This window comes from Trachemys scripta, chromosome 3 (genome assembly GCF_013100865.1).
Source record: "Trachemys scripta elegans isolate TJP31775 chromosome 3, CAS_Tse_1.0, whole genome shotgun sequence".
Classification (NCBI taxonomy): domain Eukaryota; kingdom Metazoa; phylum Chordata; order Testudines; family Emydidae; genus Trachemys; species Trachemys scripta.
The window spans coordinates 18,067,425-18,092,617 of record NC_048300.1 but is presented as its reverse complement, the minus strand read 5'-3'; the positions used below and the strand labels follow the sequence as shown (position 1 = coordinate 18,092,617).

The 25,193-nt window shown below is 39.8% G+C and overlaps 1 protein-coding gene across 10 annotated transcripts in view; it reads right to left on the bottom strand.

Annotated features, from left to right (window-relative positions):
- MEIS1 (Meis homeobox 1) overlaps nucleotides 1-24,925 on the bottom strand; it is a 125,889-nt gene extending 100,964 nt beyond the window's left edge. For 8 of the 10 annotated variants that reach the window (XM_034764233.1, XM_034764232.1, XM_034764234.1 and 5 more), the window contains exons 1-6: nucleotides 24,183-24,924; nucleotides 22,303-22,529; nucleotides 20,439-20,580; nucleotides 19,959-20,009; nucleotides 19,162-19,212; nucleotides 17,720-17,866 (exon numbers count right to left, since the gene is read on the bottom strand). In XM_034764233.1, the coding sequence (XP_034620124.1) occupies nucleotides 17,720-17,866; nucleotides 19,162-19,212; nucleotides 19,959-20,009; nucleotides 20,439-20,580; nucleotides 22,303-22,529; nucleotides 24,183-24,194 (630 nt within the window). In that variant the 5' untranslated portion in view covers nucleotides 24,195-24,924. Of the gene's footprint in view, nucleotides 1-17,719; nucleotides 17,867-19,161; nucleotides 19,213-19,958; nucleotides 20,010-20,438; nucleotides 20,581-20,719; nucleotides 20,790-22,302; nucleotides 22,530-24,182 lie in introns of those variants that run through there. The other 2 variants (XM_034764231.1, XM_034764235.1) reach the window with 2 other exon arrangements.
- Nucleotides 24,926-25,193: the final 268 nt, after the last annotated feature.

The following is a 25,193-nucleotide window of genomic DNA, read 5'->3' as shown; positions in this document are numbered from 1 at the left end:
CATTCAAGTAGTTGGGTTATATTTCCTGTTAACAATAATATCTGGTGACAGGTTGTTCTCTTGGGGTGTTTTTGGTTTTTTTTAAACACTTCAGAAAGCATTTGTACAGCATCTAGCACAATGGGGTCCTAGCCCGTGACTGTAGCTCCAGGTGCTACCCCTGTACAAATTATTATGATTAATAAAGAGGAGATGAAGATCGAGGTCCAGAAAACATGCTTTGACCAATCAATCACTCAATGAACTGACAAAAAATAGGTTGTCTACTGGAAGTAACCATCTAATAAAGATGGTTGTGCTCATTATGTTTGGTGTCTATTATAGGCTAGTCTTTTCAGACAGGGGGGTGCCTAGCAGGAGCAATGTCTTGTTCAGCTTTGTGGCATCCACCGCCTGGGAGCTCAACTTATCAGCCACCCATCAGGATGCACTCTCTATTATATTGTAATAGTCTGGTTGTTGTATCTATCTGTGTCCCCCTGCCCTCTACTGGATTGAATATCACAGCTGCTGAAGTGTGTGTGTGTGTGTGTGTGTGTGTAAAAGAGAGAGAGAGAGAGAATCACCTTCTAGTGCAGTGGTTCTCAACCTGCAGCCCACGGACCACTTGTGACCCAATCAGCACACAGCTGCCACCCATGTGACATCCTCAGGGCCATACAGGTAATATTGGATGCAGCCCACATAACACATTTGGGGGCCACATATGCTGCCCACAATGGTAAATAGGTTAAGAACCACTGTTCTAGTGGTTGCAGCCAACAGAGGATATAAACCTTAATACTGCTACAGCTTAGATTCTCCTTGAGCTCAAGTGATAAGCAGAGATGGTCTTCACTACCCACACAGGCCTTATCCCCACCTGATTTTTGAACCTCAGGTAATTACAAGATAATTCTAAATATTCTTTTATTTAAAAAAAAAAATCGAACCTTTTCCTTTGGGAAAAAATCCTTAAAAATATAAGGCAATTGCTACGGTTGAAAGTTTGTTTTGATGGTTTTTTTTTTTCTTTTAAAAGAATTATTATTTATTCTGTCCTCCATACAGTTGCCAAGTGCTGGTGTTTGGGGATCATGAAATCCACAACCACAAGTCTTTTGATTTTCTGGGAGGACCCCAGACTAGTTTGTGATTGTGCTATCTGAGCAGGTTTTATGGGGCTCAGGCTGCCAGTTGGCAACTCACAGCCGTACCTTTCAACTTGCCAAGACCAACTGGGAAATGTAATGTGTGACAAAGACCAAAAATGAGGGGGACAAACTAATGATTGATGCAGGAAACATAAAATGCTGTGAGATTCCCTCCTTCAGTGTAAATAACTTTTCTATCATCTCAGTTTTGTGACTATTTCAGATTTCATATGCTAGCGATTTTAACAGAAGCAGCAAGAGGAGACCAAGTTCATATGGACTGGAGGTAACTTGGAGACTAAAATGAGTAATATTCCTCAAAATGGAGTACACTTGAGAGGCAAGCCTGAAATTAAACTGTACAGCCAGTATAACTGTTGCCACAAAGGGAAACTTAACAGAGGTGACAAGGCCTACTCGACTAAGAAGCAGAAAGCAACCTGGGGCTCCTGAATACTGGCCCTTGCTCTGATAGAGACACGTCTGTAGCCTTGGTCAAGTCACAACCTTCCTATTTAAGTTACCCTATTTTTAAATAAGAGGTATAATCACTCTCTGACATACATATATCACAGGGTGTTGCAACACTGAAAGTGCTATATAAATAGAATTTTATTATAAAAGAGAAACAGATGGAAGATGGTGGAGAGAAAATGTATACAGGCGAGAGCAAACAAGATAGAGGATGAAGTCCTGGCCCTGGAAGTCAATAAGAGTTTTGCCATTTATTACAATGGGCCCAGGATTTCACAAAGAAGAGGAGAATGTGACATGGGAAAAAGAGCGAAAGGACAGCTGTCAAGAATGGGTGACTATGAAAGTAAGAATGAGGAGATGGTGCTTTTCAAAGAAAGAAAAGAATAAAAAATAAAGAACAGCAGGCATAAATGAGAAAATAGCGATAAACCAAATGGGTGGGACGTGAAAGAAGAGAAACCAATGGAAGGCTGATAAGCAAAGAAAGATTATTTTTAAGTTAGCGAATTTATTTCTGCTCTTTTCTGTTATTGTACTTATTAGTCCTACATCGCTGTAAGATTAGCAGGGAGAGGAAGGGCTACTTTGAGCACTTATGTGGCTACTTAGGGCATTAAAGTTAAAAAAAAACTAGGGGGGAAAAGCCAGAGATAACCACAATACACAAACAAACCTCTATCAGATGGAGCCTGAAGGATCTAGACCTCCATCTTATTTGAAAGACCTTGGAAGATGTACATACATGTGTATGCGCTCTTTCCTATGCACAGATTCCATCACAGGCAGTTGACTCTACTCCTCTTGAACCAGAGGCCACTCCCATCCCCATCTCTGTACATAAAGCCAATCAGTAATGTTTTGAGACCCTCTATGAATTCTTTATTGCCCACTGCAAAATCTTAAGGTCACTGCAATTCACAGTGATATGGTCATGGTGCATTGTTAAGTTTTCTGTTGGAAGAGGGACGAAAAATTGACTCAGAGGCTACCCAAAAGTTCTTCTTGTGGTTGTGGTAAGGGAGTCGAAGGTCTGCTAGGGGCAGGAGGTTTAAGTCTTATGTTTTATTTCTGCTTTCATCTGTAAGTCCATGTGGCTGCAATTTGGGGTAGCTTTAACTAACACCCCTGAAATCTCTGGAGCAATGGAATCAATCACAATATGCCTTCCAATTGGTTGACACTGCTCCATACCTCAATATTTACCTCTGAGGTAAACAATAATTATAGCATGACCTGTCGGTTTAACGGATTGCAGCTGATCATGATGCAGGATTTCTCTCTCATATATAATTTACTTTAAGGTAGAAATTCCAGCCAGAGGGAACCTACAATAGTGTAAACCTACTGTCTCCTCAGTTTGATAAAAGCTATCTTCAATAGAGAATACTGTTAATCCCTGCCCTTTTTTCCAACACAAGGAAAAGTCATTTCTCACTAGAAACCTCAACTCCAGACAATGTTTTTGAAGTCACACACACAGATTCTGCCAATATCACTGTAACTTTGTGTGCCTGGTCTTGAGATGGGCTGATCACACACAAGTTCCTAGTGAGTTCAGAAAGAATGAAGGGTATTAAGCACCACCCTGGATCACCAGACCCAATGTCTGTCGAGACAATCACAGTTCTACTGTTTAGTATTTCGTGTGCTGATTAATTCAAAACTATAACAAGGAAAAACATCTTTCAGTTTATCCACAACATGAACATCTACCTTCCTCTCTCTGTTATTTCCTCCCTTCCCCCCAAAGAATCTCCTGGATATTTTCTGTAACAAGACACCACATTTTAAGATAACACTGAAATCTTTCTTAGAAAAAGTTATAAAAAAGTATGATTATGGGAGGTGTGGTTGCAACATCGCAATACTTTACATACTGCAAACTTTGGGGCAAACTCAGATATACTTACTCACTCTGAGTAGCACTTTAATCCATGAATAATCTCATAGACATCAGTGGGATTATTCATGGATTAATGTGCTATTCAGCATGAGTATGGGTATCAGAATCTGGCCATTATTGATTAGAAGCCATATTTCATTATAGTTACACTACAGCCATGAACTGTGAGCTGATGTCACAACTATAAAATTATTTTAGGCTAGTTAGCATACATCAAACTCAATAAAAAAACTATTTCATCTCCAGATTGTTCAAAAATACAGTAATTCCATAATTATGAAAGCTAATAAGCTTGATTATCATTATGCCTCTGTCCAAAGCTATACTACATACCTGTAAAATGTCATATTGAGTGCAAAATGTTTTGCTGACCTTTAAAGCATAAAGGTGACTAGCACCACTGCATTTCAAAGCACTCTAGAAGTCATGCATTCCAAAACACACTGTCCATTTATCTCCAGAGGGCTTACAAACTGGAATCTCCACAATTCAGATTCTCCATCGCTTGTGGCCAATCCTTTCGCAGGTCAACTGCTCAACTTCATAATGCTTTGCAACAAAAATCACTTGCAGTAATGTTTTTGCTTTGTATATAAAACAAAATGTACATGATATATTTAGTATTGATATTTACGCATTAGTTAGGTGTTTAGAGTTTCATTTTCCCTGCCAATTGCTGATTTTACTCATTTAAATTACAATGCAAAATATAAAATATATGTTTAATATTCTCCAGGAGAAGAGAAGGACTCCACCCCACTCTCCTTGGATGCAGTGCATATCTCCCGTGCCATGCTGGGCTAAGTGCATGAGTCAGCATAGACGAGAGCATGGTCCTGGCCCCTTCTGAGACAGCTAGAACTGGCAATGACACTAATATGGAGCATCTCCTACATTCAAGAGAGTGCTAGGATTGCCACTATGACCAGCACTTGCAATACAAGTGCAGTGGGGAGAGGGGAGATGAGAAGGAGATTGTCCTTGCCCTATCCCTGCCTTGCATACCCATACATAGGCCAGCTACACTTGTGCCTTGGTTCTATATAGCAAAATAACCTGTGATACCAGATATCTGATATATGAAAATTGCCTCGCTTCAGGTATATTATTAAAATATTTAAACTATGCACAGAGTGAATGAACAGCTCTAGTTAACCCGTTGACTGTTATCCAGCAATACAATAATTAAACATTTAATATCATCTATTACTGTAGTCATTTAGCACCTTTAGGTAAGGATTTCAAACATTAAGCCACACAAGCCCACCACTCCCACCATAAGTGAGTAGCGTTAATCCCTTTTCACCGATGGAGAAACTGAGGAATAGAATGGTTAAGTGGCATGCTCAAAAACACATAGGTATGTCTCCATATCATTCCACACAAACTATGGGCCAAATCCTGACTGGGCACATGCACATAACAGCACAAAAACCCACCCCACTGCTATTGCACTCACTGGACATGAGTACCACCTTATTCTGGCCCTTAACAAAAGTCATGGAGAGGACATCCTCCAGGTTTTCAAAGACAAAAACTATGCATAAATATAATGGGTCATGGTCCACATGTATGTGTTACTTCTCAGACCAAGCCAAATTAAGCTGTTTGGCTCTATCGTAGTCAGAATTTGGTTCTCCATCTATAAAAACATAACCTCACCCTCCATTGAATGCAGTCACCTCCAAGGCAGAATGCATAAACTGTTTAATAGCACACAGCAACAACACATAACAGAAATAAGAGAGAAAGCAATTGAGATTTTGCCCCTTGACCCAAATTGGAATTTGGCCAACCCACTGCTTATACAAAGTGACTCTCTTTTGCATGGTACACTGGGATTTTTTAATCAAGAGCACAATTTCATGTTTCCTCCAAAAATCAGTACCTACAGCAGCAGCTTCTTAGCATCAGGTTGAGACACTGACTCAATTCTGAATCAGAGGCAAGATTAAACTAAGGCTGGGTCTACACTACCCGCCTGAATCGGCGGGTAGAAATCTACCTCTCGGGGATCGATTTATCGCGTCCCATTGGGACGCGACAATCGATCCCCGAATCAACGCTCTTACTGCACCAGCGGAGGTGGGAGTAAGCGCCGTCGACGGGAAGCCGCAGAGGTCGATTTTGCCGCCGTCCCTACAGCGGGGTAAGTCGGCTGCGATACGTCGAATTCAGCTATGCTATTCGCGTAGCTGAATTTGCGTATCTTAAATCGCCCCCCCCCCGCATAGTGTAGATGTAGCCTAAGTTGCTAGCATTGCTTCCAGTAGCACCTGGATCCTCCTTAGAGAGCTCCTGTCCAAGGACTGACGATATCCAATCCTTAACTTGTGAGATCTGATGAGATCACAGCCATTGATAGCTGTACATTTAAGAGAATACAACTGTGGTGCTTCGATTTTTAAATATTACCAAGTTGGCAACTCTGACACTCCAGCAGGAGTGCCGGATCCTCCCTGTTCCTGAGGCCATGCCCCCATCCACTCCTCTTCCTCCTTACCCTCTGTCTCTCATTGCTTTTCCCCTCCCACCCACTGCCTGGGTCAGGGGAAACTCGCCTGCAGAGCCAGGGCTGGGAGCTGCAGCTGCCCGACACAGGTAGGAGCCAGCCCTGGCTGAGTTGGGGCTGGCATGAGTTATAACCCAGCGCCTCCCCTCCTCTCCTGCTCACAGTAACCAGACACTGTTGGGTCCCCTTTTCGACCACACTTTCTAATAAAAAACTGGGCACCTGGCTACCCTAGGGTGCTGCCTGACATGCCACTATAAATCAGCGAAATCCCCATAGATTTTAACAGTGAGTGGGTGTTGTAGAATACCAAGGATGGAGTTAAAGACTTTTCTCCTTCTCTGCATACTTTTAGTGTAGACAGGCAATGCTGTGATTTGCCCTATCATCTGGTTCTAAGCAGTGAAAACTGTACTGGTGCAAATTTCAGCTCAGCCTGTCTGTGCTAATGTTGCTGTCTGAAATGCCCAATGTAGACAAGGCCTAAGTTAGTGGAGTGGGGTAGGATTACTCACACCATCTCCCCTCCAACCACATGCCCCGGGGGAGTCACAATTCGCCTGTAAATTTCTATCTTTTCCATTTGCCCAGATCCAACCATCACAACATAGATAACTTTCCTATGAACCCAGCCTTGCAAAAGTTACCAACAAACAATAGTAATAGCGAAGGTTTGAATTCACTCTTCCTCTGCCCTTTCTTCAACAACTTCAAAGCCTAATTGGAATTGGAACCGCTTAAAAGCCAGCATTAAATAACATGAGAAATTCATTTTTTTCTTTTTAAAAAACAAAGAAAAGTAAATGTAAAAACATAATACAATTAAAATTCAAAGTTAAAATTTCACAGTTAAAATAAAGTCAGGAGATTGCATTAATGCAGCTTTTTATACATAATACAATAATTTTCTTTATTAAGGGCCAGGAATTTAAGTCGGAGCATAAGTGGGCATTTATACCATATCCATATGAGAGAAGCTTGCAGAAGAACTTAAATTAACTCTGAATGGCAGGATTTAATACCACTGCTTTTCATTTTGTTCAGCTGTTTGAAAACAGTACATTAACTGTGATGTCATCAACCATTGCTTTACTGTTAGTATTTTTTTAAAAAAACTTATCACTGACTGTTCTTTTAACCCACAGAATATCTAAGCCTCTATTGCTGAAACACTCTTGACCTGGTTATTTCAGCACACATATTTGCTTTACATTAAAATAAGTCTTGAGCTGAAAATAAAGTATTAAGGCCTGAGCCAATGCTCACTGATGCCAATGGGAGTATTTCTATTTGCTACAATGGGCGCTGGACTGGACATTTCATGAAGAAACTATGAGAAAAGTAGAACTACAGCCAGTCTATATAATTGTATGTATATGAAAAAGGTATTATGTTCACTGAAAACTTTCTCATGCAAAATCTCTTTGAAAAGAGAACACAGTAATCTGGTGATTTGGGGTGAAAGGTAGTTATTTATACGTGTTCTAGCTGATAAAACCTTTCCTAGCAGTTAACCCTACAAACAGTTCTGAGGGTACTGTTTACTAATGTCAACAGTCCTGTTCACTTTGTCACAGTGGATCCAGCCAGATAAAGCAAGGCACCTTGGCAGCATTTGCAGACTTGGGTCTTAACAATGTATAGGTAAACATAGAAAAAAATGTAATAGCAATTTGAAACAAATTATTTAAGAAGCTCATAAAAATGCTGAAATACTTTAACTGTCCATGTCTGAGTTTATCCCACGAAGGCTGCCATTTTCATGGTAACAAGAGTCAAGACGTAAGAGAAAGTAGGATAGGAAGAAAAAACCTGAACTTTGAAACTTACTTTAAAATAGCTTTCAATATATATTTTAGCATTATTTTTCAGGCAGCTCTGTTTTCAGTTTGTAATTCTTTATTTTATTGCCAGTCAGCATCCAGGAATTTCAACAGAAGATAGATAATCTGGGTTACCTCACTGAGAAACTCTCTCTCTAATCTCTGTTCCCTTTTTTAGCTACATCAGTTGATGCTCTTCAGTCCTGACACATAAGAACAAGCAGGTTTATTCTCCTGCTCACCGTCTCCCCACAGCAACTGGGTGGAGAACAAGAGAGACCTTGGCTCCAACATCTCTACTCAATGGCCAGCATAGCTAAGCAGGAGAAAGGAAGCAGACGGGGAAGAACTATGACTCAGAGATATCCCTCAGAGTCATAATGCCTTCCAGAGCTTGGGTTGACACACTGTATTTCTACAGCAGCGGGGAAAGGAACAGAAATTAGAGTATGTTATGCCTCAGAAAGGAGGGGCAGGTTATCTAATTTCAGCTGAAATTCCCTGGCATCGCATAACTTGAATATATTTATATATTTTAGTTTAATTTGAAAACAAAATTGCCTTTACCTGAAAAATACTTACTAATACAGACACACACACACGCGCGCGGAGTATAAAGTATTTTTCAGACCTACCTGAAAAATACTTTATATATACATATATAAATTTACTCTCAAAAGGTTATATTCTGGCATCTTTAGTCACACTGAGTAGTACCTTTGATGTAAGGTTCCCAGACTACTTGCAAGGTAAAGCTCTACTCAGCACAGGGCATATCTACATGGGGATATTCAAAAAAGTAAAGATAAATTAACAAAAGGTGTGAAGTTGAAGGTGTGAAATTAAAGCACATTTAATCCTTGTGTGGACGCTCTCATTCAGAAGTAAAGTGCCCTTAGTTTTGTTTAACTTAATCCTCCTTCAAAGGGGATTAAGATGAAGTGAATTAAGGCCACTTTACTGCTGAAAGAGAGCATCTACACAGGGGTTTAATACACTTAAACTTTATACCTTTAGTTAAAAGTTAAAATGGAATTGGAGGCTATGTCTACACTTAAAACACTACAGCTGCACCACTGTAGCTCTTCAGTGAAGACACTTATTACGGCGATGGGAAGGACTCTCCCCTTGCTGTAGGTAATCGACCTGCCCAAGAGACCGTAGGTAGGTCGACAGAAGAATTCTTCCATCAACCTAGTGCTGTCTACACCAGGGATTAGGTCAGTACACACCCCAGAGAGATATAGCTATGCCAATGTAATTTTTTTTTCAGTGTAGATCAGTCCTGAAAGTCTTCGTACAGACAAACCCATAGATTCATATAGTTTAAGGATAAAAGGGACCATTAGATCTTCTACTCTGATCTCCTGTTTATCACAGGATGTTAAATTTCTCCTAGTCACTCCCGTATTGAGGCCAATAATCTGTGTTTGGCTAAAGCATATCTTCCAGAAAGGCATCCAGTCTTGATTTGAAAACCTCAAGAAATGAAGACTCCACCACTTCCTTTGATAGCTTGTTCCACTGGTTAATCATAAGTCAGGCTGTCAGAATTTGATCAAAAATGAATTTGTTCCTGCCTAATTTCTCTTACTTCCTGTCTGTTAGAAGGAAAAAGGCAGCCTTCATGGAATAAGTTTTACCTGTTTGTTTTAATTTATTAAAAAAAAACATTCTATAACTATAGTTAGGACAAAATTCTATTTTAAACAGTGTCATGTTAATTTTGAAAATAGTGGATATTTTTTAAGACTATGTTGATCTATTATTATAAACCTCTATTTCCAGAATGTAATTACAGCCATAAAAGCATATTCGGCTACAGTATATGTTAATTCATATTCAGAATAATATGCAAAGCACATAGGCCTTTGATTGAAAACACTTTCTTGCGCTTTACCTGCTAATGTCCCCCCTTTTCCACCCCCGCCCCCAAAAAACGCAACAAACAACAAGAAGACTTGACATGTTGAGTCTGAGGAAGCTGATATGGATCTAACATGTCAAGAATCCACACGCTAACAAATGCCAGACTCTAACTACCCTAAGTAGGCTGTACTGAGGTTTTCCAGTGATCACACCTAAATTTAGAGAAAGAAAGACAGAAAGAAAGAACTAAGTACAATGAACTGCAAAAATTTTACTTCCACTTATGTTCCTGAGTTTGGGTTAAGCTTTTTCTCCTTTTAGGGGAAATAAAAGGAAACAGAAGAGCACATAAATACAAACAAGGAAATTCAAAGTTACAGCCAGCATGTTATCTTTAATTCATGCTATAGGTTTTAATGGTGGGATAGACACAACCTAGTTAATCAGCATATGTTTAAAAGAAACAAAAAACAGGCAAACTATTATGAGTTGGAGTTACTTTCTTAAAATACAGCTACATTTGGAGAAAAACCAATATCAAAACTAAATTTGCAAACTGCCATAGGAGTCAATGTTGATTATAAGTTACCAGAATAAAGAGACAGAGTTAACATGCCTGGAATAACAGATAGCACTGAATTGTATTGCATTCTATCATTTGTAAAGATAATATTATTTCTAGGTTGGAATTAAGAATGTGCAAGAATTTAAATATCCAGACAGACAACCTCTATCTTCATAATTGGCATGCATGATTTATTTTAAAAACAGAAAAAAATTAAATATATTAACAACATTTAAATATTTACTCTGCTATTTTTTCAAATGGACAAAAAAGAAACCAGAAAAGATTCCAGACGTTAAATAAGTTTTATGGGATTTTCATTAAATTTTAAGTTGTTTTTAAAGCAGTATTTATTAGTAAAAGCTACAGTTACTCATTTTGATTGAGTGTGATGTAATTTGATTTTTTTTTTAAAGTCAAGAGCACTAATATTGCTCACTCAGGCCTCTGTTCACCCTTCAGTGTGTGCGCGTAAATCCCATTAACTTTATTGGTAGCTGTGTATGAGTATCGAGGGAAGAATCAACCCCTCAGCTATAAAGATTAGAAATAATGTAAAGCTTTTTTTTTCTCTCCCCACAACGTATGTGTACACCATTGAGTGACAGTGAATGTAGTAACTTTATCATGAAATAGAATGTGGGTAGGTGTGCACACATACATATATATACAAACACACAGAGAGATCATGTCTACCAGGACACATCTTGGTATGCTCACAATAATTTATTATAAAGACTAAAAATAGATGCATATATTTTGAAAGTTTGGAAGAAGTTTGGCTGGATTTGATTTAGAAATGTTGCATAAACAAAATCATCAAGATTTTAAATTAGGTTTTTATAGCAAGCATGGCTTAATTTTGAAAAATAAAACTACACAAGAAGTTGGATCTGATCATGCAGACTCTCACCGCTGAATATAGTATGCTTAGTAGTTAGGGTTGGAAGGCTTGGGCCTTAAGTCCATTACAAAAAATGAATTGGTTAATCATTGCCACTTAGTACTCTCTTTTTCTTTTCTAAAAGATTTTTAAATCCAAAAAGAAGCTATACATTAAATAATAAATATATTAATTCTCATAACTATTTAACAATGTATTTGGCTGCCTTAGCATGTATGACATAAAGTCTTATTTTCATAGACAACATTTCAATCACATTTCTGAATATACACCAGCAGGTATTGGATGTAATTAACATGTCCCATCCATCCATAAACAGCAACAAAAGTTAGACATTGTAACAGCTCCTAAATATTGCAACAAATCAATTATACAAGAGCAGAAAAGGGTACTCAGGCCCAGTGTGGAATTTCAAATCGAAGTGACAAATTTAATTCTCTCTCTGTTTTTCCTTCTTTTCTTTCTTTCTCTTTTTAAAAAATATTATTATGTATTGGGTTCATGTCAGATCTTTATGGTTACCTTAATTTTTATTATACAGTTATATACATTTTGCATTTTATTTACTGTTTTATATTGGTGCCCATCACCATAGTATCTGAGCACAAATGTATATCAAAGACAATAACAGTCTCAGCTTCAAGCAGATTTTTAACAGCCATGGTTTGAGGCTAACCACAAAAATTAACTTAAGGTAAAAATACAACAACATATTTCAGTAGTTAATTTTTTCCAAGGCACATTGCTTTGTTACCTACTACACACTAAAACTAATATATTCAAAATATTTTGGAGAATTATTTTAATCATAATGTGTCTTTGCCCTAGATAGCCTGACAGTGATCAGATACTCTATATAATGGATCCTGTTTTATAACTCATTTGTAAAAGAATCCCGCTTTTCAATAATATTTCAATTTGGAAAAAAGATACTACATAATTGCCCTTTGTTTAGAGAAGTTCTGTAAAGATGTGTATTTTTTAAACTATTACAATATAAATACAACAGTAGCTTTATTATAAATATGACAAAGTACAATCCAAAAGGGACCATCTAAAATGCCACAGTTGCAAACATTTAAGACTGTAACAAAAATGACTGAGATTCTAATATCAGTTTACTATCCTTCAACAATTTCCCTGACAGTGGCGTCAAATAATGTTGAATTATGGACCTTCTTACAGGAAGTCTTATTTCATGTTCGTTTTTTGATCATTTCCCTGCTAGTCCTTATAGAAATTTGGCCGATTGCCGACTTTCCTTTAAAATGTTCTGTATACATAATTGGCTTGTGTATGCTTAAATGATCATTTAATCAAACTTTAGTATTTTATATTTGTTCAACAAGTTTATTTTTCATAAGAAAATACTGTTGTCCCAATAAAAGCTATCACATAGTACCGATGTACTTTATTTGAATTTGTGTTAGCTTCTTTTTTATATTGTGTTCTTTTTAAAAAGCTAATTTATAAAAGCTACCCATATACACATTATTGTAAGGTAAATGTCAATCTTTTACAGTTCAGGCTATAGTACCTGAGATCCAAGGTGAAGTAACTTTACAGCAAACAACCCCACAGCAAAAGGTAATCCAAATATGTTAAACTAAGAAACTGAATTTCTATTATGCGACTACAGACACCCTTTTGTTTTATAGTGTGGAGTTGCACTATATCATTTTCCTACCAACACCAAGCAACAGCTGGGTTTTAAATCTTTTAGGGCTATAACAAACATTAAAAAATTTAAACTGCAAATGTTTGAGAGTTAATGATTTTAAATGGTTTATTTTGAAAGTTGTGTGATTAGGATAATACTTCAACCAGGTTTTTTAAAGACAAGGGTACTTGCTGATCCTGAGTTTAATTCTTCCAAGAAAAAACACAACTGCCTTTTACTCTGCGAATCATAACAATGGTAAACAACAACTCTACAGGTTCCATAATAGCAGGCAATGGGGTCACTCTTGTGGGAGAGGGATGTTTTAGTGACCTATTGCCACTGAGCTAGTTAAATCACCGAACAATGGTTAGTGTTATGGGGCTTTACTTTGCAAAATCTCGCATTAGTGTCATAGCTTTCCATTAACCGTGAGACTTAAGAGCACTAGCACTGAGGGGCCTATAAGGAAAGAATAAATAGGTAAAAAACAATATTTTTTTTTTTTAAAAAAAACCCTTTACTCTGCACACTATAAGAAAATGTAATTAAATCCATAATAAAAGCTCTTACATACTTACTCATTTATTACTCTCAAAAGTACATGTACTTCAATTTCTGAATTCAAAACTGACCAGGCAATGTAACCTACTCATGGAGTAACCACAACAACAACCAAAACAGCGCACAACTTGTATTTCAAAGAGGTACAGACCAATAAACGAACTTGGAGGCACATCCTAATTAGCCAGATCAGTGTCAAGCAGTCAACACCTTATTATTTAATCATCAAGGACTAGATACAGCAGTCCTTACTGGGGCAAAAACTTCCAGTGAAGTTAATTCGCCGGAGTAAGAACTGCGGGATCTAAAACTAGTCTCCCCTTGGATTCTCTAGACATGTTTCCATGAATAAGAGCAAGAATTAACCAGCCCAACCATCGAAAATAAAAAGTTGGACGGTACTCTCATCTAATCATCTCACAGCTGAGCACCAACCATTCCGCTGTTGCGCTGGAGACTTTTGAAACAGGCCAGGAGAGCAGAAGTAAAACCCTTTGCACCCACCCATCGAGCCAATTCAATGGAAGTGAGAGAGATGTCCCTAAGTTTTTGCGTTGAAAAATCACCCTGACAAAGAGACCCTTTGACTATCTTGCTGCCCTACAGTGCCACCCCGGACACACACAAAATGCATCGCCTGAACGTATGTCTTAGTCCCCCATCGCAGCATCTCAGAGTGACCTCGTTTAAGCCACAACTGAGCTGCAGTTTCTCAAGCCCCCAAACAACCTATTGGGTTATGGCCGTGCTGAGCATTCGGTGCGTACCCTTATTTCTCTCGCACCGGGGGCGAGCCAGGGCTGAGTAACCCCCACGCAAATTTGCAGCTAAACTCCCCAGATGACCTTTTTTTTTTTTTACCTTTTAAACCCAACCATCCCCCTTGTCCCCCATTGGATAATTAACCCAAGCAGCACAGTGGCTGGCTCTAGCGCTGTGTGGTTCCCTGCTCGTCTTTAACCTCTCCAGGCGGGCTCGCCCCTGGCCGCGCATTTCAAGGGTTGGCTTTTTATCACCTTCCCGAGCAGAGGGCTTGGGGACGCGAGGGATTTCGCCTCTTCCGCGCGCTGCCACCACTCCACAGGCGCGAGCCAGCAAAGAGCCCGCGGCCTGAGGGAGAGGGAACCTCGCCCGCTTCCCTCCCTTTTCCATTGGCGCGTCCAGCCGCGAACTCGCTCCGGTTCCTCGAGTGGCGTTTCGCTGCCCGCTTGCCCGAGCGCGCCCAGGGACAAGCGGGCAGAGCCGGGCTAAAGCTCAGCGGGACCCTAACAGGGAGGCGACCTCTGGCCGCCTCCAGCTCCATTTCACCCACTCGCCGCTAGCGCAGTCCCCGCAGGGAGAGGGCCCTGTCCCCAAGGCTTGTCCCCTACTGACTCCACTTACCCCGGTCCTCTCCCCCCGCAGGGCCCAGTGCGCCCCTAAACCTCATTCCTCTCCCCCGCAGGGCCCCCCTACACGCGCTCTCCAACCCGCCCCCTCCCCTTTCCTCTCCTCCCCGTAACCCTAGTGCACCCCCGCCCCAAGCCGCTCTCCTGTGCAGCCCTAGCCCCTGACACGCGCCCTCTAACCCCGCAGCACCGCCGCGGGGCTCGGAGGGAAGGGAAAGGAGCTGGGGGGCGGTTAGCCAGTGCCCAGCGGAAGAGGGCGCAGGCACTGCCCCGAGCCCTCAAGCGTGTCCCGGGGATGTCACGCCCGGGGTTTAGAGGTCTCCGGAGGAGGGCGCGCGGGAAGACAGAGTGAGTGGGACGCAGCCATGCCAGGCCCCTGACTCCAGTGGCAACACTAGAATGGCCCAGGGGATTTCCTCGCACTGGTGCCAGAGGCTGAGCCCGTCTCATGGCCGCAAAGAGCGGACAGCTTTCCAAGCGCCGGGCTCTCCCTTCCAGGGCAAAAGGCGGCTAAACCGAAACTCAGTCGGGCTCTAGAGACAGAGGGGTTAATTAGATAACTAGGCACTCCGGCTCACATAACACCTGACGGGGATCTGCATTTGTCAGCACAGCCTGACGCACACAACAACACAGGTTTCAAACTGGCTGGGCCACATTCACAGGCGAACGGAGAAGGACCCTGGTCTTTTCATCCTCCCCCTTTCCTAACGCGCAGCACAGTCCCGATTGAACTCTTCTTCTCAGCCAGCACAAAACAGCCAGCGCCCGCTGCCCCACCGCGCTGGGAACCTTGCAACTTCTGAGCTGCACTTGAACATCTCCCTCCGTCTAGGAAAGGCAAAAGACACGTGTGCCGCTTTCCTCCCACAGCCTCTCTGCACAGCCTAACGCTGCTGGGAATTAAAGACCAGAAAGCATTCTCACCCCGGCCCCCCCGCCTTCCAACCTACTCCAACTTTCTGAAGCAAATACATACCAAATGGGGCAATCCGGAGGTGACACATTCAAATGTCACACCTATCGCATAAGCAGTGAAACCACAACTCCCAAGTTAAAAGCATAAACTTTTGTTTTGGCCAACCTAAGACAATTTGGCCTCGCTATCTATATTGCAATCTTTGCAAGCCACACACTGAAGGTATATTACTAACAAGCGGGCACAAGGTGACTATTACCACGGGAGCGCAATGAATTGATATCAATCCTCAGCCTTATAAAAAAACCCACCCCAAACTACAACTTCATTTCTTTAGCTTTCACTTTAATAAAATAATGATTCGTTGGGAGAATGGGGTATAAATCTTCATTTTGGAGGCAATTAAAGTGTTGATTTCATTCGTACCCCTAAGCGATTCTTGTAATTTGCTCAAATAGCTTTATGTACCCAGCACTCCAGAGCTTTTAGAAACCCATTTTCTAGTTAGACTTGTTGGATTACAATTTTTATTCAACAGCAGCTATCCGAGTTTTCCTAATCTAGATCTGAATTTAACAATTCCCTTATTTTAAACGTTATAATAGTTATGTCGGATGCAAGTCAACCAGATAGAAGCAATGCCCATGTTTCCATCTTGTTTTCAATGTCTCATTAAAAAAGTTGAGAGTCATGCTAACATTTAGAAATAGTTGAAAGCTTTTACATTCTCAGTATAATTAAAAAACACTGGGTTTCTTGCAAGTTCATGCCTTAAGTCAAACCATTCTTCTGTTCTACCGCTACATTAATAACAGTCCGATAATCTTTGCTTCTTTCTCGTACATAAAAAACAACAACATCTGAGCTAATACCAAAGCTGAAGTATAGTGCACCTTTTTGTAAGTAATCTATAAAATAACTCCTGGTTGACAGTGTTCTTGATAATGGCAAAGCAGCTAAGAAAACTCCTGTCTGCTTGACTGCGCCTTGCTTTAACAAAAGGAAACCTCCAGAGTCAGCCTCATTACACCTAGAATTGTATATAGGAACCAGATCATAGTTTTTAGTTGTTGGGTTTTTTTCCCCCTGAGCCAAATACTATTTCTCATAATAAACAACCCACCATTAAAACGTTACAATTCACAACAAGGAGCTCAAAACGCCAAGGTTCACCCACGTTAATGTTTTAGAAGCTTGATTTGGCTTTGGTAACCTCTTGAAATTAACCCAAAAAAAAAATCACACTACAAGCCAGTGAAGGAAAGCAGCTAACACAAGTCGTCACTATATGCACACATTGGGTGTAGAAGCCTTTAGGGTTTGGTCTATCCCAGCTTTAACACAGACATCCTAAAAGCCACTAAACTGTATTTTTTTCTAAAGGAGACAGTTTGAAAAACTTGAAAGATCAATGAAAATAAATTAAAACCTTGGTCTGGTTTTATTTTTCTATTAAGTAAAATAAAATGGGCGCGCTTGCAGCAGGCAGGCTGTGCACAAAGCAATGTTCACTGAGGTCTAAAAGCGCTCGGCCAAGGAAAACTGACAAGACAGACTAATGAACCGTAGAGACAGGAGGAAAATAGCCAGTATTTGCTAGATTTCAAACACTCTCTGTCTTCCCTGGACCACCTATCTCGGATTTTATTATTATTTTTCTAAGTGGCTTCAGCTATTCCTTTCCAAGCATCCAGAAGCCTGCGATTCACGGCTAACGCTTCTATTATTATAAAGGGTAAATAAAATAAAGACAAAAATTAAAAGCGACAAGAAACAGGTCAAGTTTGCAGGCAATGCTTTTACAAGCTCATCTCGCCAGGTCGAATCCGGGAGCAAGCCTTAATGAAGCAATAATAGCCACATTATTCAAAAATTTTCATTTCGATGGAAATTTATCTAAAAGGGACTTAATCATATGCAAATAATAAAAGGAGGCGTAGTGACCCAGCAAGCGATCTGCATACAAATTTCAGCGTGTGCAACACTGGAGAGATCATCATACCTGATCTGTTAGATTTGCTGATCTTGTTATGTCTTCACTGTCTGATTTTGATCCGCCTTCTCTATCGTCTATCACCAAATCGATTGGCATTTTTCCTTTCAAACAGCTAATATACCGGTGGCAGAAATTGTCACATAATTCGTGTACCTACATTATGACAGAAGTAAAAAAAATGAAAATATAATCAGGAGTACATAAGTGAAATTGACAAGTGCAATCAACCAACCCTTCCCCCAGCCTTGTGACATCAAAAGTTCTAAATGGGGGGAACACACAGCAATTATCCCCCGGAGACCTCTAGACGCATCCAGAATTAGGAATAACTTTCTTTTCTCGCAAAATAGAGATATCCCAGAAAATTGACAGTGACAAGATGATTCACAGGCTACAACATATTCAACACCCGTGTTAAATTCATCTGCTCCCGGAGCTGTGGCCATGAGAGAGGTGACCTGCATGGGTGACATTTAAGGTAAACTATTTAATTTCAACCAGTTATTTCATCATAAAACCTTTCCAAATAGTATGAAGAGAGAAAGGGATTTTAAAAAAACAACAACTGGATGCACTATACTGAAATACATTATAGGCATCCATGATCTTAAACCCCAAATCACTGTAATATATTTGTTCTTGAGTTTCCACTATTAATGGGCATATTTTAACAACTTTCATGTAGAGTGAAACAACCTGCCTGTGATGGTTAGATAAAATGGCTGAGGGTTCTAAAGAAACTTTTCAACCATTTAAAAACCTCTCTAAATGTTTATTTTTTGGAGAAAGGGGATCCTCTTGTAGGCCAGCTATCAATTACATATAAAAATCCACTGGAAACCTGAACGTGCGTTCAACTGAATGTTAGTTTGAATTACATTGCGTTCATATTGCTATTAATTATTATTATTATTGCTGAGATTTCCAGAATAGGGAGGGAAACATATTCTCTCTTAGCTGCATATTCTCTCTTAGCTTAGAGGTGTACAGCATTCACAGAATCAAGAAACTGACACAACTATCAACTCTGCTTTGTCTCTGCAAAATGTTACAGGACAATCTGTGCCCTGATTGTGACCTGCAGATGGGTCTTTTAAAAAATCTCGACCAAACTAACTGAAACTAAACAAAGCACCTTCACCAAAAACAATCAATCTCCGAGGCGTGGCTGAAATAAACAAACAAGCAAACAACATTCAGAATATCATCTGCAATACACAGAACTACGGCTATTTATACAAAGCCAGCAAGGTATTAACATGAACACAAGGCCGGGTCGTTTGTGAGCCCGGTTTTAGAGGCTGAAATTGTAATTAAACTGCGAAGAGAAATGGACGCTAAGATTGGTCTTGACACTAATTACCAGACAGAAAGACATTTATGCAAATTTACCAGAAGCTTGAACTTCAGCAATACTGAAACGTAGGAGGAAGGGAGAAAAAAATTACCTTCTCTAATTCCAATAGATGAAACCTTAATACTTGTATGGCTTGAATCATCTGCAAAGACACAAACAACACGAGCATCTATCTCATTCCTGAGTTTCGGTATATCCCCATAGCTGCCCCTGCTGTAGTCTATAACTTCACTTTTTTTTTAGTAGTAGTAGTAAATAAAAAAGTTGTTTTGATTTATGGCAATAACACTAAAACTTAATAGCAGTGGCTTTGTACGCTGTTTAACAAGAAGCGAGCTAGAGTTAACAAAAAATTCTATTGCAATGAAGTAGCTAAATTATACGGATCGTAAACATTTCCTTCAAAAAGTGCAATCTATTGCACCATCGTTGGACCCTCGCTTTGCAAACTAGGAGAAAATATTCCTAATGTAGAGGCAAAGTATTTGTTTATCCTTAAAAAAAAAACTTGACTTCATTTTAGGTCGGTTACTTAAACTATTCATCTCTATCCATAGTCACTGTTTACATTTCCCATAAAAGCTATTTTAAAGGTGCGGGGGGATATGTGGAGACCTCAAATACACTGACACATTCGTAGATAAAACCATGCACTGCTTAGGCAGCCAAGTCTGCCATAAAGACCCCAAACTCTCATTTGGATGGGGCTTTCTTTATGTACCTCGTTATGTGATTTTACTTAACAGGGAATTACCACACTGGATTGCTTGTAATTAAAAAGATCCACGCGAGAAAATTTCCATTTACAGCCCCAAATCCTTGTCAAAGCCTAGAACCATCTCTCTCCAGAGGGCAGAGAAATAAAAAGGGAGCGCTGTTAACTCTTACCAAGTTATCCAGTTCAGGATTAGAGGAAAATAGGGGTTTTTCTGCTCGGATCTAAATATAAGAAAGGGGAGGAAAAAAAGATTTGAAATATGGAAAAAGAAAAAGCAGACGTTATTATTTCTTGCTTCATTACACTGTCGGGTCCATTATGTAACCTTTCCTTCAAAGCTCTGACTGTTAGATTTAGTACATCATATAAACACTTAAACAAATGAATCAAATGCACTGAAAATACCCACAGACCTTATTATTAGTTACATCTATCTAGCTACTCTCCATCTTGTGTGAGCTGCACATCCCTACAATCAAAGTTTAAAAATATATATATTCTTTATTTATTTATTGAGCTGGTACAATCGAGACTGTATTGATTTATTTCTGGCAGTATAGAAGGGGCGGCTATGAATGTTTTTTTTTTTAAACGGAGACTTGTTTTCTTGTTATGTTAGAGGTATTTTCCCCCAGTACGGTTTTGCTGACCTGTTTGGCGAACACTGCTATGTCTTCATTGAAAGACTCTGAGGAGCAAACATCGCCTCCCGCTACCCCGGGCTCCCGGGGAGTGCATGTAGCTAATTCACATTTCTCAAAAATCAGTGCTAAAAGAGGGAACAGGGGGTGTCTGAAAGAAAATACAATAGTCACAAACAAGACAATGGTTAGTCCCAGAATAAGTGTGGGAGAAACAACCAAGGTGATCTTTTAGCAAGACCACTACCACCACCCCAGCTGCACCCCTCCCCCAATCATAGCTCACCTACCCTTCAACCGAGAGACCTGAAGTCGAAGGCCCTGAACCATGGACTGTATCTGATGATCGCTTCAGCATATCTGGCCAGAGAAATTGTTAACATTTGCTATGAATAAAACCAAAGCGGTTCCAGGAGCCATTTTGAATTAACTTTCCTTTCCTTTTTTTTTTTTTTTTAATTATTATTAGTAGTATTTTTGTTTCGCTCCCCTTCAAGTTGCGGACTTTCTGGATTAAAAAAAACATAACAAAACAACCCAAGCAAACCCCAGCTTCTTGGACTCGGGTGTGGAACCTGCAAATCTCCCTTGGCATCGGTAATGATAATGTTCAAAATGAGAGCTGTTAACTTCGAAGCCCAGCCAAACTGCCAGTGAGTTGCCCCAATTCGGGTAGCTCCAGCGATCCATTTACATTCACTTCAGTTGGCAGAGCACGCTTTTATTTGGGTCATCACCCCCCCTACTTTCCCTCCCCGCAAGTTACTCAATAGAGACGCTGCTCACCCCTCTTTTTGCTGTATACTATTGCACCATGATACCGACCTTAGAAATGTATAAGCCAAGTGCTTTGATTTTTGCTAGCTGGAGTAACTCTTAAAGAGAAGTTTCAAGTCATTTACTAGCTATAAAAGCTCAACTGAAAATGTAATATTTTATTTTATTACAAAATGCGTTCCATTTCCGGGTTTCATAACTATTCCAGAGAATCCGGAATGGAGTTTAAACCAATCCTACAGATTTGTGATAATGAGATAAAGAAACTGGATGATGGGATGGTTTTGCTTCAAAGCTCGCTGTTCTCAGCGAGATGGGGGGACTGGATCTTAAAGTTCACTTCAACTTAATATGCGCGAACTGTTTTTAAAGATATCCACAGAGCAACGTAACACATCAGTTCCAAACGCAATGGCCTAGAAACTATTTTATAAGTTGCCGCATTGAGATGCCTCAAACGCTGCTACAAAACAGAGCACAGCTCAAAGAAACAACCCCGAAGGTTTCTACTTAATACAGCGTTATATATTAACAAAGCTAAAAAGTTTTATTCAGAATGGAACAGTTCAAGGTATTCTTTCTAAACTCTTCCAAAATATTTACCTCCCAAAACAGGTTGTACCACGGAAATCTTTCCTTTTGATCACAACACTAATGACTAATTTTCCTTAAGCTCACAGTTTAGCAGTCTTTTATATTTAAAAGTTGTGATCAAAACCACATAGGAGTGTAGGTTTATGCAACCAAGTATCTTTCCGTGTACACACACACACACACACACACAGACACACACACACACACAAATTAGGCAAGTTATAATATTTGAACTGAATACTACCTATGGATAACGTTTATCCGTTTCAAGCCTCATGGAAAGTAAATCTTCTTTATTGGAGAATCATATGCCGAGCATAATGTGATGCAAAGAAAACTTTAAATCCACCCTAAAATTTGCATGCAATTATAATGGAAGCCCGGGTCACGAGAATTTACCTACAATCTGAGGTTCAATGGCTTTTACTTCTGCCTTCGTCAGCTAGGGAAATAAGGGAATAATCATATCTTAACTAATAAACCCGATGCCAGCTTTACCTACCCATAAATGGCATCTTTATCTCTCTTTAAAGCGTCATTGACAGAGGAGCCCATACTGGGAGGCATGGCGTTGGTGTGAGCAGTGTGCGGGTATTGATGAGAATGCAGCGGAGGACCGTGATTCAGATGGTGAACAGGCTGCATGGATCTGGCGGCGTGAGGATCCCCATACATGGTGGTGGGGATCCCTACTCCATCCATCCCACCGTAATGGGGTAAATCGTCGTACTGCATGACAGACAAAGAAAAAAGGGTCAGAAGGCCAGTCGTAACTGGAGGTTAGAACGGGGAAAGCCGTTCCAGAGTCTTTCACTTGGTGAAGGTCCAGCACATGGAATTGGGCAGTGCTAAATCTATGAATTTAAAATAAACAGGACCAAAAAAACAAAAAAGAGGGGAGAGGGTGAAGATCTGTAAAAATACATTTCCCCAATAGGCCCTCAAAACAGATTAATTCTGGATCCTTGAAAAGCATCCTTGTGGAGGGAAGTAGGTAAACGCAGCGTAGGTTGCTTTGGAGTGACGCTCAAAATAAACACGTTGCTGAAAAGTTGCCTGCTTCAATATGTCTCCCCAGCAAAAGTTAAAATGAGGACACCTATTATTAACACGTGAATTAATACAGGCTCCTGGTTTAAGGTATTTCTCTGTGTGTCTGTGTGTGTAAATTGTCCCAGTGGAAAGCATTTCCTAATGTTTAAATTATAAACTAAACTCTCTTTAACAAAAATGTAAAGCACCAGTTTAGATGCAAGACCAAAGCTGATACTTTTTCTAATTATTGCAGCACAATTTGAAAATTTGGAATTCCCATATGGAGGAAAAACGTGAGTTAAAGCATTTAATTAATTTTAAGATATCCTGTTTTAAACCTTTCCACTGTTAAGAAGGGAAGTACACAAGTATCAATGATCTGATGTTATCCAAAGTTTAATAACAAAAGAGTCAATTTTTGGTTTACAGCTATTATGTACAAGCTACTTTAATGTCGATTTGCTGCAGATGTGTGCATGTGCTACTGAAAGTTTTGAATTTTAAGTGTATTCTTTGTTAAACATTAAGAACCGAAAGTTAAAGTTTTATTTAAGGATAAGGGGAAGCTGCCACTTTTAATCTATTAAAAGCAAAAGTGTGAATAAGTTGTTTTAAAAAACACTGACAATTGCTTGAACTGAAAGAGTAAAGGCAAGTTTGTCAGGACAGCAACTTTCTTTTACAAACTGTACTTTGAGGGACAGTACACACATTATTGCAAGCAAACTTAATTTTATGTCGTTTTTCTTTTAAAAACTCTATTCGTTACATTGTAATTGTCCCTCACAATATTTTCATCGCATTTCAATTTATCTGAATAGTCTAGAAAAATTAGTATTGCATCCAAAATAGTAATAAATAGTAATAATAAATATATGTGCATATTATTTCTGCCTACTTAAATATGCAACTATTTTTAAATGAAGGTCTGACTACAGCACTGCACATTTGTGATGGCAAAAAGTTATGTTTACTTAAAGTTTAATAAGTTATCTTTGAAAAGTGAAGATGTATGTCATCACTAACATATTAAAATGTTCAACGACACGTTAGTTAAATATTTTAGACACTGGTGACTTTAAAACGACATTGTATTCTTAGCAGTATATCTGTAATACTGATAAATACATACACTTGTATTTTCAGTTACATGCCTGTATGTGATTACTTTATAGAAAGTTTGCCTCTTCAGTGAGATGTCTGTGATAGGTATTGATAGAATCAAGAAATTGACAATATATATATAGGTTTGAGCCAAAGAAGAGGTGGGAAAAAACTTTTTCGCAGCGTCTCTGTCAGCCACGTTTCAATATTATTTCACATTTAAATTCCATTTTTAATACGTACCCTTTGCGCCATCGGCCTGGCTTGCTCCCTTCCTACTTCAACTTCTAATATATCCTCTTTAAGGCCAGTGTGAAAAGAAACAAACGCAAACTCTCCCCCAAACCCCCCAAAATGCAAAAATCCCTTAGAGTCGCCAGCAATGTGAGCAATCGAGGAAAATCTTCAGCTTACTGGATCTCAAAGAAACGATACAATAATTCAGCATTAAAAAAAAAGAGAGAGACTCGCGCTCCTTCTCTTTCTTTCTCTCTCTCACTCTCCCCCTTTCGTTTCCAAGACAGCAGCGGGGAGAAAGCAAATATCCTTTCCCCAAATCAGTTTTTTTTTTTTTTTAAAAAAAAAAAAGTCCCCCTCAAACCCAACTACCAAGTCTCATGGCTTTTTGCCACTCCAGCTGTCAATCAAAGGCGAGGTTGTCAAGGTGGTGAATGAATGATGATGATCCGCTGTGTGTACTTCCAGTGCTCTGGACACCTCAAATGTTAATATTCAAATGCATGGAGGTCTAAGCGCTGGCTTGTTCTTGAATCAGTCCTAATTCCTAATCAGATCTCGCTCGCGCGTTCCCTTTCCCCCTTTGCAGCGGGAGAGGCTAGAGGAAGAGGGTTAAAAATGTCTGTCTGAGTTTGTCTTAAAGGAGCCACGATCGATGCTGCCTGCTGCAAGTCCCCCGTGCGTGTGTAAAGTGTGTGTTGCACAGGCGGAGAGGTGGATTTGGACCAGAATGCTGGAACCCGGAAGTAGTGGTGGCCATAACAGGTCGCGTCTTACACAATGCACTGGGCTGCATCAACTCGGCTCCCAGCGCAGGGGTGGGTTGGGTGAGATGCAAGCAACGAGGCTGTGCGAGCCACAGAAGCGTTCAATTAACAACACACACACGCACACACACACACACACACACAGGGGTTACAGTTACTAAAATAGATTCTAATTCTGGTGTCTGGCTGGGCTATTAGCTATTTTAAGAGCTCCCTGTAAGTAGAGTTTATTGCTGCCGGCCAAATTACG